Consider the following 20,706-nt stretch of genomic DNA (forward strand, 5'->3'; position numbering starts at 1 on the left):
TGCACAAAAGTCATAATTTTACTATAAGTTGTAGACATTCCTTCCGCTTTAACATAAGTTAAAAAGGGGTTAAAAGGACAAAAAGATACAACATTGGAAAAAGGTTTGGCACCCAATATAATGAAATATTGTTCCAAACCAAAGCTGCAATTATCTTTGAGTTCCCCACAAATGCAGAGGAAATAATCTCTCCCCAACTAAGCCGGCCAAAGTGTAAAAAAAATTCTCCCCAACCCCAACAACAGACCCAGAAATGAATACACAAATGAAGAACAGAAAACGATTAAAGCTAGATAAATTTAGAGAGGACAAACATCATCCCAACATTTGTCAGAGGTTGAATAGCAGATGCAAATTAAAAGAAAAGAGAACAATAAAACCTGCTATTGTACACATCTGTCCTTAAATGAAGCTCCACTGCTTCATGCAGTATATCTAAAGGGACTGCAATTGGGAGAAGGAGATTCGGACAATTGATCCATCAATGGAAGTTGCATGCTTGCAGACAAGTGCCTCAGTAGCTTGCTCTTCAGTCTCAAACAGGACTAAGGCTTGCTTCTTCCCATTTGCCTCGAAGAGTTTGGTGCCTACAACAGTCCCATGCTCCTCCAGCTCCAGATGGGCCACTATTTCTTCCTCTGTAATTTCCTGAGGGAGGGTGGACAAGTGGATCATCTTCGTTGGTGAACAGCAATAACGGTAGTTTTTCTGAGCATTACGGTTAAAGCGGTTAAGGTTTGAATTTGAGTAATCATGTGTGTCCTGGCCTGGCGTTATGTTCGGATACTTGGAGTAGTTTACTTCCAAACGTTTCCCAAATAGCAGTGCTCCCTACATCGAAATAGAAAGCATTAATTAAATGCCCGCTTACTAAAAACTTGAACCATTCAAATCTCGGGAGTTGTAATCTTTAAAAGGAATATCCAATGATGGGAATGAGGCTACATATCCACTTTTGTTGGCAACCAATATGAAGAAAGAACAATGAAATGATGCCATGACATGAATTTTCTTACAAAACTTTAATCCCCTATGATCAAATGTCAATAACTTTAAGAAAGCTCTCTGAAAAAATAATAATTGGAATGCATAGAAGAACACAAGAATAATCGCCTGATGGTTAATGCTAGGTCATAGTTGGAGAAGGCACAGTGAACCAGATCCCTTCAATATCCACAGAGAAAATTTTCTCAATTGGGATATAGATAATCATTTCTCAACCTAAAGAAGAAGTTGATAAGATGATAATTAAAATAAATGGTGTGAGGTGTAGCTTAAATTTTCTTTTTATTGAAATAAACAATATTGTATGAACTACAACTTTAGTAAATCAATGCTGTATGGAAAACCAATAGTTTTGATTTGTTTCTTGATAATTCGATATTTGAGGGAGGGCGGATTTGAACCTTGGATGTCTCTTTTGGAAACACTAGGAAGTACCAATTGAGCTACATGGCTCTTGGCAGTTTTGTTTTGATTTCTTTCTAATTATAATTCTAATTTGGATTATGATGAAGATATGGGAAACAGAAATCAAACCTTCAAGAAGTTTACAGCAAACTCAGCCTGGAATCCATCTCCCATTTGAATGAGGGCATGGTCCGGTTTACTACGGAGAAGCTTGATCCTCACAATGTTTCCATAGAGGGAAAATAGATTGAATAACTTGTCCTCATCAATTTTCTGAACAAGGAAAGTTTCATAAAGCATTAATGAACTTTAAATAGAGGAAATGGCTGTGAAAAAAAGAAAAAAGAAAAATCACTTACATCAGGATTTAGATTAGACACCAAGACAGTGCACCTATCATTTGTGCCACTTATACCAGGAGGCAGGCGCCCACCAAAGGCAGCTGCGATGGTTGCAGCATCTCCCATCTAAAATGATACAATGAAGAAGGTTTATACATAATAAAAAAACTACTAAACAGATAAAACAAAATTACATTTCTAAGGCCATTCTGCAAAACCATTAAGAGTAATAAGCACAGGTATCAGATTAGGTAACTGTGACTCTATGAGGTAATGTACAATCTATCCTTCTCAGGTCTATGACATAACTAGGCATTCCCTGTGCCAGACTGGGTCATTCAACCAGTCCCTTTACAACATTGTCTACAAATTTGAACCATAACTAAAACAATGATGAATTTTATGGTTTGTTAACTTCACACACGACTACACGTATCTTTGTGAGACTTATGGAGTGGAGGCCAAGGTCAGTATGCATCCTGTGCAAATCTACACAGTTAAAACCAAAGGCAGCTGCGATGGTTGCAGCATCTCCCATCTAAAATGATACAATGAGGAAGGTTTATACATAAAAAAAACTACTAAACAGATAAAACAAAATTACATTTCTAAGGCCATTCTGCAAAACCATTAAGAGTAATAAGCACAGGTATCAGATTAGGTAACAGTGACTCTATGAGGTAATGTACAATCTATCCTTCTCAGGTCTATGACATAACTAGGCATTCCCTGTGCCAGACTGGGTCATTCAACCAGTCCCTTTACAACATTGACTACAAATTTGAACCATAACTAAAACAATGATGAATTTTCTGGTTTGTTAACTTCACACACGACTACACATATCTTTGTGAGACTTATGGAGTGGAGGCCAAGGTCAGTATGCATCCTGTGCAAATCTACACAGTTAAAAAGCCATATTTTTGTGTGCGCACGCACGCACATCCATATTTGCATGTCTGCCTACTTATTTTCAGCTAAATGTGTGCTTGCTTAATAGTGAAATTAGAAATTCTGAGCCCCAAGAATTTATAACCAAAAAAAGGAATGAAAAAAATGTCAAGAATGAAGAAAGATCTAAACATAATATTTTGATTAATAAGTTAAACATACACTAACCCAAAACCTCACCCATTCCATTACTGGGGAAGGAGTAAGTGCCATTTTAATTTTGAGCTAGAGCTCATTAGCAAGAGCTAAATATAACATTTGGAATGACATTTTGCAATTGTGTTATATTTGTGACTTTTTACCATGACTAAAAAACTGCAAACTAAATAATTTGTGGGACAGGAAGGTTAGCATTTAAGCATACTAACTATTCATACTCTGAGGCAAAGCCATTAGTTAATAAAACACTCAGATATGAACAGAACAACCTGGTCATGGCTCAGAGTAAAGCTTGAGCAATACGAACCTGTGGATATGTTACTGCAACAGATAAGATACAGCACATCTATCAGTAATTGATTAATAAAATAACATATAGGTGGAAAAAAGAAAAATATGGCTTCATGAAAATGCACCTGCCCTAGCTCCAGGAGGTTGAAGACCATACATGCCCCCCATATCACCATATCCAGACTGTTACAGATAAGCAGTACAAAAACAAACTTCAGAAATACAAAGAGCTGATGTTGTAGACATCCAGAGTGAAAGCGGTGATGAAAAACTACATGCACTTTTAAGAAAAACAACATCAACAGAAGAACATACTTGTGAGGGTCTGCCTTTCTGTTCTGAAGGTAGAGCTGGGTTTGTGAAATCCCTACACAGTGGATAATCAGAATAACGGTAATAATTAACCAGAATGAATTGAGGTTGCATATAAAGCAAAATGAAGTTAAGGTGTTTTGCACACACCTGGAGCGCTCATTATTGTAGTTCACTTGTAGCTCAGAAAGGCTGATAAATAAATAAAAAGAAAAAGGAAAAAAGAAGAACATAAGACTTAATACTTCTCAGATAATCAATCCTGCTGGATCGAAGACTGTTAAAATGATAACACTTACTTTGAAAACTGAATATCTAGCTGACAACAGCCATCATATATATTTCGTCCCTACAAAGTAGTTGTAAAGTTTTGAAGCTTTAATCAGAACAAACTCTGAAATCAACTTTCAAGAACCATGCACATGCAAGCACCCATCGACCCACCCACCTGAAGTGCATCTATTGCAGAAAGAGCACTCTGGCGTGACTGATACTGGATAAGGGCTTGAAAACCTACACAATTTGAAGGCCAATGGAGCATATTTAATATGTTTCTGAAATTTTTCTTTACAAGTCCTTGCATAAAGTCACAGACACTCAGGATATGCTTTACTGGCACAATGAACAAGTTAAAATTCCAATACTCTATACTCCAAAGCAGAAAGAAATATGAAGAAGCTAAAATGAAACTCCTTATCCATAATAAACAGCATATATACTTTTTCAAGTTTAAGGGATAGAGAAAGAGAGAGAGAAGACTTGAAGAAGCTGACCAGCTGACTTCTGAAATGTGACAATCTTCTCCACAAAACCATAAGGAGAAAACACTTGGTGAAGCACTTCCACTGTTATTGGATATTGCATTTGATGAATTGTAACTAAGAGAATTCGATTAGGCTGCGCATCCTGAGAGTTCCCAGCAGTATACCAGCAGACACAGGAGAGAATGTAGAGATAGAGAGAGAGGAGAGAAATAAATAAATAGAGAAATAGAAGATAGAAGAAAAGATTTAAGAGATGTTATAAGTTACTATATTACCTAGTAATTTGGCATTTGCAAATGAAACAAAGAACAATAAAATAAAATAAAAACCTCAATATTAATTTTCATTTTCTTTTTTGATAGATAAATGATCTAAGGGAAGACACCCTGGATTTGAACCTAGGTACTGCCCATAGGGGAAAGCCAGACATGCTGCTGAGAAAAGAGACTCTTGTCCCATAAATCTTATAAAAAAAAAATTAAAAAAAAAGGAAAAATAAGTCATGTCCTATATTAATTATATATATAAGTAAGAAAATTTTTAATGAAAATGGACGACTTTGTGAAAAAAAGGGACCAAGTAGCCAAAATAATTAAGTCCAATATTAATCTTCGCATATTTATGCTTGTTAAAATATGTTGCCGGACAGTTGCCATGCACCTACAGAGAAAGGTAAGGATTTTGCTGAAATTTAATGGTGAACCTATACCTAGAAGGAATGTTTTTATATTTTCTACTTTCTACTGATGGAAATCAACCAAGACTGGGTGGGTTGGGAAGACAAAATCTCCATTTGCACAAGAATAATAAGCTCAAGTTTGAAAGTAAAATACATATTGTCCTTGGTTCTGTGAGACTTCGACTGTTTTGAAAGAAAGTTATATTTGAAACATTGTAATTCATTTCTTCAGTAATCATGGCTCTCAAAAATTAAAAGTTATGTTGGTGTAATTGTTTGATCATTTCATTTAATATCCACTTTAGGATATAGAGAAACTTTCTAAAGGAACATTATCAACATGTACATGTATCAACACAAAAAAAAAACATCGAAGAAATTGTTCATGTTGCTTAATAAAATTCTTCCAACCAAAAGAGATAAAGGCATATGAATCTGTGAAGATCTCTATTACTAAACAGTTATATTACACACAAAGCATTCCATGTCCAAAACCATGACTTCTATTCATGTCTCGTAACACTATCACCCTAGTGCAAGGGTATTCAGAGAAACATTATTGGTCTAAGAGCCACATGAACAGAAGGATATTCAAAATTGGATCACCAACCTGGCTGCGTCCTTGAGTGTTCTGATCCACTGTAGTCAGTTCTTGATGCGAAGAGAACTGAATGTAAACATTTCTCTCCCTAGTATAACAAAACAGCATATACTTAAATTTTCAGCTTAACATTTCAAAAATATACTGAAAAAATATTAATTAAAACATTGACGGTTTTAATCTCTTCACACCACCCAATCATGTGATCTGAAAAAGGGGTTTTGACTAGAGGAGTTTCCCATTGTCAAAGCCATGCATATAAGAAAAATAGAAATTTCATAGAAATCTTATTACCGAACACTAGGCTGAAGATTCGTGTAGTATTGCACTACATTGACAGCAGATGCTACATCCTGCATCTGGATAAGAGCCTGCTTCACAATAACAATAAAAACAGAAAAGCACTTAAATAAATTACACCGTTCCATTGCCACAGCCATATACACCAATATGCATAGAAACACTAAAATGTTCAAAAATAGAATGGAGCCTAAAATGGTAACCTGGTTCTTAGCACGTAGCATCACTGATTTAGTGACGACCCCAAATGGCTGAACCAGCTGGAGCAAATCATTCTGGCAAATCCAACAAAGAAATACAAATAAACAAAATTAAAAAATTGCAATGAACAGTATGATACACATTACATAACGCAAAAGCAGAGAAAAATTCCTTCTAATGCAAGAGTTACCTCGGTTATTTCATAACCCACATTTCGTATATGAAGAACTTTTGAAGGGTCAGTCATCTTAGACAATTACTGTAAGAAATCATAAAACTTGTTAAATATATAAACTTTTTCAATGCCTGAGAAAAAAAGAAATGTTCAGCATTAGGTATGTTTGGCTACGAAGAAAACCCAAGAAAAACAAAATAGTGACTATGTCTATATATCTTTGGACCCAAAGTTTAGTTTCTTGGTTGATTTAAAACTAGAAAGCTCGAATTTTTATTCTATAATTTCTCAGCAACCAAACCAATAATTCAATGAAAAAAAGAAAAGAAATTTAACTGATACAGAATGAAAAGATTGTTAATTTGATATAAAACAAACAAACCCATGAAAGTCTATTGGGAACTGTATTAAAAGAAAGACAATTTTGAAGCTTCAACGGCGTGCTCTAATAACCCTTTTAATTTTGAACAATAACAAGAAGATCACAACAACAAAAAATGGCTGATTGAAATTAGCTTACAGTGAAATTGACCGATTTGAGAGCTTTTAGTCTGATCTCTATGAATTTATAGTGTGTTTGTGAGTGTGTGTATGTGTCTCTCAGTTGGTGCTGAGAGAGAGAGAGAGAGAGAGAGAGAGAGAGAGATTTGGAGCCCTAGCCTTGGTAAGGTAAAGATTAGTACTTTGGAGCTTTTAATGTCGTTGCTCGTTAGTACGAACGAGATAGGTTTGCCGTTTCGGTCGTTAGGTTTATTTTATTATTTTATGCGTATCCTCGTAATTTTTTATTTTTTTAAAAATATATCATAATACTTATTAGAATTAATAAGCATACAAAAATAGTAATATTAGTATTTTAAATCAGGTTTATAATACATTATTTAATCAGAGTATAATTACAAAAAAACCTAATATTTGTAGTTGTAGATTAAGGTTATAAACCGCGGACACTATACATATACAACTAATGTAGAATAAACATTTTTTTTTTTAGTAAACAGTAATATTTATTATAACACACACTAAAATAGTGATATTAGTGTTTTAAATCCGTTTTATAATATATTATTTAACCAGAGTACAATTATAAATAAATAAATATATATATATATATAAATGCTCTCTCAAAAAAAAATATATATATATACATTTTTTTTATTATAAATAATTTGATACTTAGGATGAGAAGAGGATAAAGAAAAGCAAACAACGTAATTTTTTTTTTTTATTTGAGAAAGTAAAACAAACAAAAAAATGTCATTGAGTTATAATTTTTTTAACACAAAAATAAAATAAAAATGACTTTGTATGTTGAACTTGAATATATAATCAAGTGAGTGACTCTAAAGAAAGTGAAGTATTATTGACCTCTTGTTTACGAAGCTTGGTTCTTTAAAAGTGATAAATCCCTTGGAATCGAGGTAGTATAAAACATTACTTGAATGAAGTTATTAGTTAAATATTGTTTGGTGCAATATTTAACTAATCATTAGTTAAACAAGCTTATTATTGACCTCTTGAATGAAGTTTATTTGCACCCCAACACTATCACAGTCTTTATATCATCTTCAATATCAAATAAAAAATTCAAAAAACTCCACAAAAATATAATGGTTTCCAAAGCACGAAACACAAAGTAGTTCAACCTTGCACTGAGTTTATCCTTTTGTGTTTGGTGCTTTGGAAACAATTATATTTTTGTGTAGTTTTAAAATTTTTTGATTTGATATTAAAGATGATATAAAGACTATGATAGTGTTGTGATGCAAATAAACTTCTTTTGAAATGCATGGTTGTTTGTTGGAGGAGTTTTAGGGTGGGTTTGGATTCAGCGTTTGCTGAATCCGCGTCCACGTTTTTTCCCTTTCTTCTTTTTTTTTTTTTTTTTTTTTTTCACTTTCACGCGTTTAAGGAGACCATTTTCACTGTTCATATACTGTTTTGTTACTGTTTATATACTGTTCATGTACTGTGCAGTACTATTTACGCATTTAAAAATATTAAAAATGGGTCCCACGGTACTTTTTACACATTTAAAAATTATTTTGCTACAGTGTTTTCAGTTTTCAGTTTTCAGTTTTCAGTTTCAGCAATAATAAGTTCAATCCAAACAGACCCTTAGAGGATTTTGAGAATAGTTAGATATTGCCGTTTGTTTTACTGCATACTGTTGTACTAGGTAGCTCACTGGTTGACTTCTTATTATATTCGTGTGGAGTGCCAAAAGTATGGTTGGAGGATATGCCTGATGCCTCTCCTTGTTTTGATGTTGTTTAAGCACTAGATGTACCCTAATTGTTTTTAATAATAGTTATGATCTTTAAATGAAGAAACAAATTAAGAAATTTGATTAAAGACATGGTTGAGATTACTTAAATTGAGAAAAACATGAAGAAAAATCACTTGGAATGATTTTATTATTTGCAAAAAGAAAGCAATTAATAAACTAGTGAGGAGGAGTGAATCGATTGAAGTAATGAGACAAGAATAGTTAACAGAACACCTGAAACAACATGGATAGAAATAATGAAAAGGACATGCTACTTAATGATGTGATAAATAACATGATGTTGGATGAATGACAGATAAATGAATCGTGCTTGATTCCAATTAATCTACACAAGATTTATATTTAACTTTTAAAGTTTTAAAATTAATGACTTGTTATTTTTCATTTTATTGTTATTCAATGAGATGAAAACCTAGTTAACTCCATCCATTTGTAAAAAGTAACATCACAAGGTCAAACCAATTTTTTTTTTTTTTTTGAGAATTTTATATATTTTAACACACATACATAAGGGGAGAGGAGAGAAAGTTTTTAAAGAAACTAATAGTGGTATATATCCAAAAAGGTCTACGTCAAACCAATCTAAACAAATGATTTCACTAAATCAAAGTGGCATTAAAAGACCCTAAAGGGGCAACAATCTTTTATATTCATCTATATATTTTTCTCTCCTCCTAACACCATTATTTATATTCCACATTACGACATCAACTCATAAACAAAGCTTAATTAGTAAGTTTTTTTGGGCCTTTTGTTGTTGTTGTTGTCCAATCATAGAAAAAAGTTTTGGGCCTTAGGCCCATATAGGGGGACCTTTTTGATAAGAAAGCGGAATGGACGGCGATAGGAGCGTGATGAAGTTTGAAAGCCCTACTTGGCCAACCTTATTTTGCTATCTCTCTCTCCCTCTCTCTCTCATATAAATAGTAACTTAAAAACTCTCTCACCCGACCCTCACTTCTCGCTCCGTAAAATTCAAAATTAGCCAAAAAAACCACAACACACGCCCAAACCCCAAAAACCCAATCTCTCTCTCTCTCTGAGCAAAAAACACACACACACAGGTAATCTTTGTCTCTTTCTCTAACCCTAACCCTAGTTTTGTTTTTTGTTTGCTTTTTCTGTTCTCATATTCTTGCTTCGAAAATCAAAAAGCAAAAAGTGAGTGTGTGAGTGAATGAGAAGGAGTTTTTGATTTGTTGTTTTGTTTTGTTGTTGTTGTTGTTGTGAATAAGTGAAAGAAAGAGATGGATAGGTACCAGAGAGTGGAGAAGCCAAAGGCGGAGACATCAATAAACGAGAACGAGATTCGAATCACTACGCAAGGCCGAATGAGAAATTACATTACCTATGCCACCACTCTCCTCCAGGTACCTCCTTCTTCTTCTTCTTTCGCTTTCGCTTTTTTTTTTTTTTCGTTTTATTTGTTGGTTTATGTGTAATTGTAAGCGTTTCCTTTGATTAATTGTGTACTGAAGTTTTATGGACAAAGTTCTAGCAATCTCTCTCTATTTTTTGTGTTTTCTAGAGCTGATTTTCAAATACTCTGTTCATATCTTTGGATTTTTATGAACTGTTTGAAAGCGCAGCGATTTCTATGAAAGTTTAATTTTAAGGAGAGCCGTTCGCTAAAATTTCTGTGAAATGTTATTGTTGTCAAAAACTTTACTCGAAGATGTAGGGTTTATTTTTTATTTTTAATTTATATATATATATATATATATGTTGTAAAACAGCACCTCACTAACTGCGATATGAAATTTTCGCATTATGCCTAGTTTTAAAACTGCAAATTGCCAGTTTTTCCCATGAAATCTCAGGGCTAATCGGGCTCCTAGCCCGTAATTTTTCACCCAAAAAAAAAAAAAGAGAAGAAGAAGATAACTCTATTGATGGTATTGGTTGGTTGGGCGTTATTTTTAGTATATTTTAAAAATCACAAGATTTATTTATTAAATATGAATGTATGTATTATAGATCTTATTTGGGGGTGTTATTGGAGTCCCACTAATTAAGGCATTAGGTGGGATTGCACTACTGTTATTATGAATGAGTCTTCCTCTTGCTTTAGAAACAGCCCTTTTTTTTGGGTGTTGTATGTGTTGGCAGTACTTGAATTTGACAGCTCTTTGTGTCCTGGAAGTCATGCAATTGAAGTCACCAACTACTTTTTACAGTATGACACCTTAGTATATGACAGACATGACTAGAAATATACTCTAGCGACATTTTTTTTTTTCCTGTTAATCGAGTTATTTCTCTGAGGGATTGAAATTGTTTAATTAATTTTTAATGTGTATACTAAATACATCAACAACAAAAACAAAGGCATAGTCTCAAAACTTTGGGTCGGCTATGGATTCTTATAAGACTGATTGGGGTTAGATTTCCAATTTTAAAGTCAAACTTGAAACACACACCCATTTAGTTTTTTTGGTGTTAGGACTGAACAATGACATATGTTGTCTACATGCTAAACTTTTTTAGACTTCCTTGAGTCTTGCCTAACCAGAAGAATGTAGAAATGTTAATTGTTTTGTCACCCATTGAGCTCGACTTCACTTGATTCTGGTTGGAATTTACGTAATCCTTGTTTACCTTACTGTCTTAACTTATGGCTTGTTTTGTAGCTAATTGAATAAAATTTTTAAGAAAACTAATGGTGCAATAGCTGTGTGTCAACCGAAAGGATTGCAGCCTTTAACTTCTTGACCTTGATACTTGATGCTGACTCACGTTTTCTGTGCTGGATTATGGATATACTTACTGTGATTTTGATTCTATGAATTTATTTTGTGAGATTGTTGGAGAAATAATTCATTGGTAATGATGTGCTTTAAATTCATACGATATCTTTACCATACATGGTTATGACTTATTATTTTCCAGATTTGACATGACTTGCTGTTCTATTTTATTACCTGCTAAATTATGTATTTTTTTCCCCCCATAAGAGAAATTTGACTCGAACAACTCACCTTTGATTTTGATGTTTTTTTCTTGTACACTATCGAATTTCTTCTACTCAATTTTGTACTACTCACCCTTAAGTCTCTCTCTCTCTCTCTCATTATCCCATCTTTTTTTGCAGGAGAAAGGGTCCGATGAAATTGTCCTTAAAGCAATGGGCAGAGCAATTAATAAGACTGTGATGATTGCTGAACTAATTAAGGTGGGATGACAGTGCTCCCTCCCTCCCTCTCTCTCTCTCTCTCTCTGAGAACTTTTTATTTATCAATTTTCTCCCCTTTCAGAGAAGGATTGCTGGTCTACATCAAAATACTTCAATTGGATCAACTGATATAACTGACACGTGGGAGCCACTAGAAGAAGGCCTTCTTCCGTATGAAACATTACTCTTTTTTGTTATCAAGTTCATGCAAGTGCTATAGTTTTATTATATATGGGGACAATTATTTTTCTGTTCTGTTTCAGTCTGGAGACCACTCGTCATGTTTCAATGATCACAATTACTTTTTCAAAGAGGGAGTTGGATACTTCATCCACTGGGTAAGTTTTTTAGGTTTGGATGCCTTTTTGACATCAGGAAAAATCTGTCACCCACACCCCCCATCCGTCTCATATTTTTAATTTTTCAATGTTTCTTGGTGCATTAGATTATACATATGTATATTTGGTTCTGTAGTTGAAATTATACATATTGTTAAGAGTTAAGATACAGATCATTTTAGATTCTTACAAATGCATTAAGTTACCTGAGCTTGGCTCAAGATAACCAGTTAAAAGTCTCGTTCAACACTAGTTTGTGAGTTAAATCCGAGCTCTATAATTTTAGCTCATTGGTTTTTAATTCTAGTTCAACCTACTTGATGAACTCAACAAACTCAATCTATCTCCGATCTAGTCACTTTTTTTTAGCTGAGCCACAGCAACAGACTGCTGCCTGGTGTGGCTCATTAATGCATTAAAACTTTCAGGATAAAGATTAAGATATATCTTATCCTCTGTTTTGAATATTTGTAATGTGTTGTAACTTGTAAGTGTTACATTTATACAACAATAACAAACAGGCCTTAAAACTTTAGGTTTGACTATTTATCCTCAATAGACTAATTGGGGTCAGCCACATGTCAAAAGTGTTACTTTGCATGAAAGAAATTGCACTCATTTTTTTGGTGGTATGTAGATAGACCATGTTTATATTTTATTTCTCTTTAAAAAAGAAAAGAAAAGACAAACAAAGTTACTATGTTGGAGGAGAGTTACAAAATTTATTGGAATGATATAACTTTGATGGCACGCACGGCCATTCCTTGTGGGTAGCATGTATATTATATTTTATTGCCGTGTGAAAAAAGACTTTACCAAGAGGACACAATCATACTAGACAATGGTGTTGCATGTGATAGCCTCCGAAACATGAGAAGCAATTAAAGAACCATGTATCTGCCGTATCAGTATATAGTTTATCTGCTTCTTAGTCAGTTTCATCTAAGTTGACCTACAATGTATAATTTGAAACGAACTTTTATGGTGCCTGAATACAATTTTACTCATAATGGTCTGAAATACTACTTTGTTTTGAATTCAAAGAAACACTATAATGTAAACTGGAAATGTTGAACCGCATTTGAAATGTTGTTGCCATTTGGAATATGGTTTTATTGTATAATTCTAATTGTAATTTCCTGGATAGTGCTAAATTTAGGTTTATCTGCTTTTATGCAGATACCAGCCTCCTCTTCCAGATGATCAAGTGAAACCATTAAATGAATATGAAGATGAAGGAGGTGATGAGATAGTTTCTACCTTTTTTATTTATTTTTGCAGGATGTGTTTATAGTTTCAAGTCCTTTGATGCTGTTACGGATGTAGTTAAATTTATAATCTTTAATTTGATGTAATGCAGAGGGCTCACCTAGGATGCGAGGCAGGGGACGCGGTCGTGGAAGGGGTTGGGGCAGGGGTAGGGGTAGAGGTAGAGGTATACCACTGCTCATTATTGGAGTCACATGTGTGTCTTTAGCTGGCAAATGATTTTAGTTGTTATAGTTGTTTTATCACAATATAAAAGTATTAATAAAAAAAATGAGCTATTTTCCTTGAACTGTATCCTTGTTTTTGAAACAGCCTTCCACACACATGCACACACAAAAACAACTTTAACTTTGTGTTGCACATGGCATTTGTTTGGACATATGATGCATACAGATTTTGGCTTTAGACTTTATTTCAGGCTTTCTTTAGGTTTTTCTAAAGTTATAACTTCAAAAATGTTCTTGAATAAGAATTAAATACTCTGGATGATCAACTGGAACGTGCTGTTTGAGTTGACTGTTATAATTCATATTGAACTCTGAAGACTATGACAAGTTGGTAAAGTTTCTTGTTGGTTGTGATGTGTTTCATTTTATTGCATGCAGGATATTATAATGGGCCTGGGGAGTATAATAATGGGGATGGGTGGGATGGTGGACGTAGTTTCGGTGGCAGAGGTCGTGGCCGTGCAAGAGGCCGTTTTTACCAGGGTCGAGGACGAGGATATGGAGGCCAGTCAGGTGGATATGGCCAAGCGGGTGGATATGGTCAGTCAGGTGGATATGGTCAGTCGGGTGGATACGGCCAGTCAGGTGGATACTATGACTATGGTGAATCAGAGGCACCACTTGCCCAAGGACGTGGTAAGCATGCAGAATAGTCAGTTTTAACCTCCTGTTTATTTTATTCTCCCTTTTCCGGCAATCTTGATAAAAGCTATAATTCATGCATAAGTTGCACTGTATTTTCACATGAGAGATCCAATGATAACATTTGGAGGATGAGATTCGTTTCTTGAATATTATTATTGTAGCTGAAGAAAAAGGTCCCTATTTTTGGTTGGGGCAGGGGGTTGTGTATTTCAGCTGTTCTTTCTTTCCTTTGGGTATATATGCTAGCCAATCACTCATTAATGTCATTGTTTGTTTGATGTTTAAATCATGATGCAGTGTCTGTTAAAGCCATTATAGCTTTTGTAATTAAGATGCTTTATGCTAAATGTTTATCAAAATTAGCATTTTTTATTTTTGGTGTCTTAAAATATAGATGATTAGAAAAAAATTCTATAATTATAAATATTTTGGAAATTAAATCTAAATAACAGAGCTGAGATTTGAGGTCTAATTGAAAGGGAAACTTTCAAAACCTTGGTCACTCAAATGGCAGTTCTCAGTAACAACTTGTGGACAATAGGATTTTCATTATTATTAGTTAATAAGCAACTCATACAATTCAAGTGATAAAGGCAACATAGAGCCCCCTGCTAAAAGAGCACATATGGTGTGGTTCATTTTCTTATTTAACCTGCTCTGTTTAAATTCCCCTTTGCTGGGTATAACTTGCCGATTGCTCTTTAAATTTGTTATTTGTTACTTGTTACATTTTTGGTTAATGGAATTTTGCTGCGAGTACTCTGGTAATACATGTGTGGTGGTTTTGCAGGGCGTGGTCGTGGCAGGGGAAGGGGTCGTGGACGTGGTCGTAATCCTAGATCAGATGGTCCAGCACAAGCAGCAGCAGCTGGGAATTGAGCAGTGGGTGGTGTTATGCTGCAGAGTTGAAGAACGAGTGGTTGTGTGCTCTGTTTGGATCTTAGTGAAGTTTGCTGATATTTGTGGGCTTTGTATCTTGTTTCAACTCAAGTATTATGGGCATGCAGTTTTGTTCTTGTAGGTTGTGGACTAGGAATATTTTCGTAGTTATTGCTGGCCAAGATTTTATAAAAAAGGTTGTACATTTTTTTTTCCTGGATAGGAATTATAGCAGTACATTCTTTCATTCTTAAGTTCAATAGATATTGCAAGCTAAACTTACTAGAGAACTGAGTTGCCAAAAAAAAAAAAAAACGTCACTAGAGAACTGGGTTTTTATGGTTCTTGATTCAAAACTTTTATGTAATTGATGCCTAATATGTTTGATTGCCTTAAACAGCTTTCCTTTTCCCAATTGGATTTGGTTTGGAAAGATTGCAACTCCATCCAATAGTAATTTTATTCTTCTGTCGGAGGCATGTTGAAAATTTTCATCTAAAAGTGATGTTTTAAAAATAGCTTGTCACATTAACTAGTTGTGAAAAAAGTTGTCTTGAATTGAATGATACATAAGATTCTGGTATTTGCATAGCTTTGGTACTTGAAGAAAGTCGAGGCATTTAACTGCATTTATGTGGAAATGATAAGTGGATCGAAGATGCTTAAAAAAAAAAAAATCTGTTCATAATTGAATAAGACAACGACAGCACCATTTTTTTTTTTTTTTTTTTTTTTTTTTGAGAAAACAAGGACAGCACCAATTGGTGCTATATTTATTTGTGTTCGTTATTATTATTTAAATAAGCCATCATGCACCAAGAGAAAGGTATGCACATTTAAATATATAGAATTACATTCTGATTCTCTGAGAGATATTGAGAATTCTACTGACTTAATCATTGGAGAACCATTGGCTAATGCCACTCTAAAGACCAATTTTTGCATGATCAAGCAACGCTTAGTTTTGCATTATTAGTGCCTCATTATTTTTGAACTAAAACATTTTGGCTAATTGAGACCTCTCTCATGGTTATATAATGTACAAATTTTACGAGTCTAACTCAAATCTACAAGCTTTGCAATTCAGTTCATCATGGAATTTCTTCTCAAGCCCTTGCTTAATAGGGGCCAAACCAACTAATTCATTCACATTGGCTTTAAACGCAACCAAATCACTAATAGGATGAACCAGTAACTCACAAACACCAAGGTAAAATTCATATGTTATCACCAATAGTGATATTTGATGTACTTCTACCAGTAGCTATTCATAGTCACACACTACAAATTAAATAGTACATGACACATAAATAAGGACATTTATGTTATTCATTCAAGCTAGAACAGATTTGAAGCCAAATGTATGGCTAATTGGCAATTATATAGGATCATCAATTATTAAATTTACAGAAACCTAAGTTTTAGTAAAATGTATTTTGTGAATTGAGTTACCCGGAACTTCAAGTACATTTTTTTAGTACAAATACTTGATAACTCTAAAGTAATTGAAGACAGATTAATACAAAAATGGATAATGCAAAGGATTGATAATTTTAAAAAAGTTTGGGCTATTTAAATCAAATTGACGATAGATTGGTTTTTGATGCTCGATCAATACAGTCAAGACATTATTACTTAGATATCCACTTCCTCTTGAAGCAAACAAGAGAAAAAAAAATTTCATCAAAAAACAAGAAATATATATATATATATATATATTTCCTCTATCCCAAATTGTTTGGCCTAGTTAGAAAAATCTAATTATTTAGAGAAACATCATTAATTGCCTCATCTCTTTAAAAAAAAAGTTAGAAATTCCCTAAAATACCCTTAAACAAATTTATCAAAAAATTATTTAAGAAAAAAAAAAATTCTAATATTGGTGCCTACTGCCAAGCAACTTTCAAAGTTATTGTAGATTTCAAATTCTCTAAGTGTACTACTCTTAAAATTTGCAAACCTATATTCAAATTCAAATTCTATAGCCACCAAGCCTAATCCAAATTCAATCTTTATCTTTAAATCAAATTTTAAAACGGTAGATTAGAAACTCTACTGGTGGCAAACCAATAGCTTTAGTGGATTTCAAAATTTAGGTTTTTAATTAAAAAAAAAATGCTCTCACAAATAAATTAACGGCATAAGGGGAATGTTAATAAATTAATGGTGTTTGACTTTTCAAATAAGACATAGTTTTGGGACATCCTAAAATGGAATAAAGGCCAAACAATTGGGAATAGAGAGAGTATAAATATATGTGTGTATCTAATACTCTGATCTCAACTATCAAAGTTGTTTGGTGGAATTGGTTCAGTCAAATTTGTATTTGTCAATCTATCTTAATATTCATAAAGTAGACTTGTCATCTTCAATCCTGAATGAATTACTTTCAGCCCTAGTTTCCTCTTAAAATATCAAAGTTAGTTTGGATGTGCTTAAATAATTGCTTATTTGTTGAAAGTATGATAATAATAATAATAATAAAAAAAGGGAGGGAGTGGAGTTTTCTTTTTGTGAGTGGGACTTGCCAAACTCGCTAAAGCAAATTTCGTTCTTGTCAAATTTTTATCTGAATGCAAAGTCTTTAATCATGGAGGGCTTGTATGAGTTTTGAGACTGAAAATTTGGTCTCAACTCACTATAGTTCTTACCAAGCTGCCACTCTATTGCTCAAACATCTCCCAATATGGTGGTGGATCAGTTGACATAGTTGTGGAACTCATTCATTTAATACCTAAGTTACAAGTAATTATTAACCACCCCCCCCCTCCCCACCACACACACACACACACACAATTAAGGTATTACTTTTCTTCAATACGTGCTCCTGCGGCCTGCCTGGCAATATCTTCTTTTTTTTTTTTTTTTTTTTTTTTTTTTTTTTTTTTCTTATGAATTTTATAGGCAATAATGCTTTTCTACCATATAATGGGTTTTCAGCCTGCTATTTCTTAAATCATTTTTGACCATTCTAGCTGTTGAAGTTTTGTTCTTCTATGATGAGTGATTGTCCCCGAGGTAAAAGTATACCATTAGACTGAAACCTACTGGTCATTGGGTAAGGCAGCACTTGGATGCCCCATCAAAAAAGAAGAGTTCATTTTGTTTCTGATAGCATTTGAAGGCACAAAAGCAGAACCAACGTTACCAACTATTTCTGGTTTAGTTTATAGTGAGTATTGACATATCATGATTGGTCTTGATCTCTAGTCAACTTTGTATAGGCTTTACTGGCAGGAGGGTTGTCTGACCTTAGAGATTGCTTACTTTGAACTGATATTTTAGAAAAATATATAGTTAAGCGATGTTCTTACATGGCAATTTAGGAGTTGCCAGAGATGATTTTATACTTATGAGAAAAATTTCCTGTCTTGAATGAACATAGAACACAATGAATTAGTTATTAGTTGACTCTACTATGCATTAATTGGTACATTATATATAGTGATCTTACGCTCTCATTTAAGCTTGCTGCCCTTTCAGTTATAAATGCTTCCTTCTGTAATATTTTCATTGACGGATTTCCTCTGATTTTCTCTCAGGCCAAAGGCAATGGAGGTGTTGCACCATCCTCTATTCTGGACTTCTGAGATGAGATTGTCATTTCTTCGGGACACTAGTGACAGAGTAGAATTGGAAGATAGGGAGACTAATTCTGATCTCTTGTAAGTGTTAGAAAGTACCGGAGCAGTGGCTTTGGGTGGGAAATGAGATGAAAAGATGGAGGCTGCATTTATCAATAACATTGGCCATTATAGGTGGTATAAATTTGATAGTGTTCGAGACTTACTGCGTGTCACGCAAAACAAGTTGAACCATTATAGGGAACTTCCCAAAGAAATTCAGGCATTTTTCTTGGGCTTGGAAAAGTGAAAGGTTTCATGGATCATGGATGCATGAGTATAAAGCAATTGTTTCGTTGAACTAAGCAGCTTTAGTACTGATAGCTTATTTTGATATGATCTAATCCAAATATAAAATGGATTGGAAAATTTAAGCCTGACCCTTTGAAACAACCATCAACCTAAATCTAAAACCATATGCGTGTTTGGTTGTGCATAAACAAGGCTCCTGTTTCTGGGGAGTCTTACGGTCTTACCCCCCAATTTTGGAGAGGTTGATTATCACAACTTGAATTCTCATGTATTTAAATGGAACAAAAGGGTAGGATAAAGGACCCATAAAGGTCAACCTGAATTTAGTCTGTTTATGAGCGAACTTGTATAGAGGCTAACTATTATTCTAGGATGGATTGGGGGATTTGATAGTCCACTTGGAAACTGCTGTTGTTAGGCTCTTTGACCTCACTTTTAGCCTTAGTTACTTCGACTGTTGACAGATTTATAATTATACTAATTTTTAAGCAGTTACTAATGAATTCAATTTTTAAAAGTAGTTTTCAGTGTGATCTTCTTGTCAACACAAAAGCTCTATTTAGCTATATGTAATAATATATTTTTATAGGTATATTTATCTAAAAATATGTTTATATAGCCTTGAAATTGGATTGTATAAATTTGTCAATAGGTTTATATGATATTAAATTATTATTTGTAGATTATTGATGAGGTAAAACAATTTTGATTTTATTTGTAGATTATTATATAGTCTATTTGTAGTAAAAATTTATAAAATTATGAAGAGGTAAAACAATTTAGTCATAATTTCACAGTATATAAGAAAAAATTAAGTTAATCAAGTAGCTCTTGAACAAATTAGAGCTTGCTCAACAAAAAAATGAGCCAAGCTTGAATATAAAATTTTGTTTAGTGATAAGTTGAACTCGATTTATGTTCAAAAAATAAATTAAATGAACAAGTTGAACTTTTAATATTATGCTTGAACCTAACAAACTTGATGTTATTATCTAATAATGTATGTACAGTTCTCTCTAGGAGACTTGAATCCTAGCCCTAGCCCTAGCCCTCACACCCCACATGTCACGCCCCATACCCAACTATAAAGATAGACACGTGACAACGACTGCACTCTTATAAAGTAAGTACCCTACAAGTGTGCAAGGCTTTCTTAGTAACTAAAATTTATCCTCAAAATCATATCAAATAAATCCAAAATACCACAACAATTTCTTTATAAATAGATCTCCAATAATTCAAAAGGAACAAAATTCAAACCTCATGTACACAATGCCAATTGGCCAAAAGATATAAGACTATTACAGGACCATCTAATCCCAAAATCGCTAAGCTTCTTTCATGCTCACAACACAACAGAAAACTCTCAAAACTTGCTATTCTTCACAATTTGAAACTGGAGGGGGAAAAGGGGGGTGAGTTGACAACTCAATAAGTAACTAAAATCCTAAGTTCTATCAAGCAAATAGATTTGTAAAATAATAAGTTGTACATAGATTGAATATTTTAATCTTACAAATATATCATAGATGGATTAGAAAATAATCAGTTTTCCATATACCAAAAGCTGTAATTTACAATAGGTTCCAAAAACACATAAGTAGTTTTAAGGACTTTAAAATAGTTCAAATACTTAAACATACTTCATATTCTTAACAATCTTTATGACTATGGTCACGTTATATCCCCGTGATTGGGCATCAGATTCAGATGAAACTAGTTTTGTTCTAATGTATATCTCCCATTAGCTGGGTCCAGAAACACGATAGGCTCGTGATGCCCCAGATAGAACTAGTTTCAATACCAATGAATAACCCCCATTGGCTT

At 33.6% G+C, this 20,706-nt stretch overlaps 2 protein-coding genes across 2 annotated transcripts; one reads left to right on the plus strand and one right to left on the minus strand.

The window, feature by feature from the left end:
* Nucleotides 1-93: 93 nt before the first annotated feature.
* LOC126733295 (polypyrimidine tract-binding protein homolog 3-like) lies at nt 94-6,877 on the minus strand. The gene is made up of 15 exons (XM_050436529.1): nt 6,705-6,877; nt 6,200-6,268; nt 6,012-6,083; nt 5,803-5,879; nt 5,518-5,596; nt 4,238-4,370; nt 3,913-3,977; nt 3,764-3,813; nt 3,615-3,656; nt 3,468-3,519; nt 3,278-3,335; nt 3,169-3,182; nt 1,770-1,877; nt 1,540-1,683; nt 94-831 (listed from the first exon to the last, which is right to left on the minus strand). Exons 2-15 carry the CDS (start codon nt 6,254-6,256, stop codon nt 436-438), a joined length of 1,347 nt encoding a protein of 448 aa, XP_050292486.1. The 5' UTR covers nt 6,257-6,268; nt 6,705-6,877; the 3' UTR covers nt 94-435.
* A 2,494-nt stretch (nt 6,878-9,371) lies between these two features.
* On the plus strand, nt 9,372-15,294 carry LOC126733296 (glycine-rich cell wall structural protein 2-like). Its single transcript, XM_050436530.1, has 9 exons — nt 9,372-9,538; nt 9,710-9,844; nt 11,566-11,646; nt 11,729-11,817; nt 11,910-11,984; nt 13,164-13,225; nt 13,345-13,419; nt 13,859-14,116; nt 14,916-15,294. The coding sequence occupies exons 2-9, from the start codon at nt 9,722-9,724 to the stop codon at nt 15,002-15,004; spliced, it is 852 nt and encodes a 283-aa protein (XP_050292487.1). The 5' UTR covers nt 9,372-9,538; nt 9,710-9,721; the 3' UTR covers nt 15,005-15,294.
* The last annotated feature ends 5,412 nt before the right edge of the window (nt 15,295-20,706 follow it).

The sequence above is a fragment of the Quercus robur genome, chromosome 6 (assembly GCF_932294415.1).
Source record: "Quercus robur chromosome 6, dhQueRobu3.1, whole genome shotgun sequence".
Classification (NCBI taxonomy): Eukaryota; Viridiplantae; Streptophyta; class Magnoliopsida; order Fagales; family Fagaceae; genus Quercus; species Quercus robur.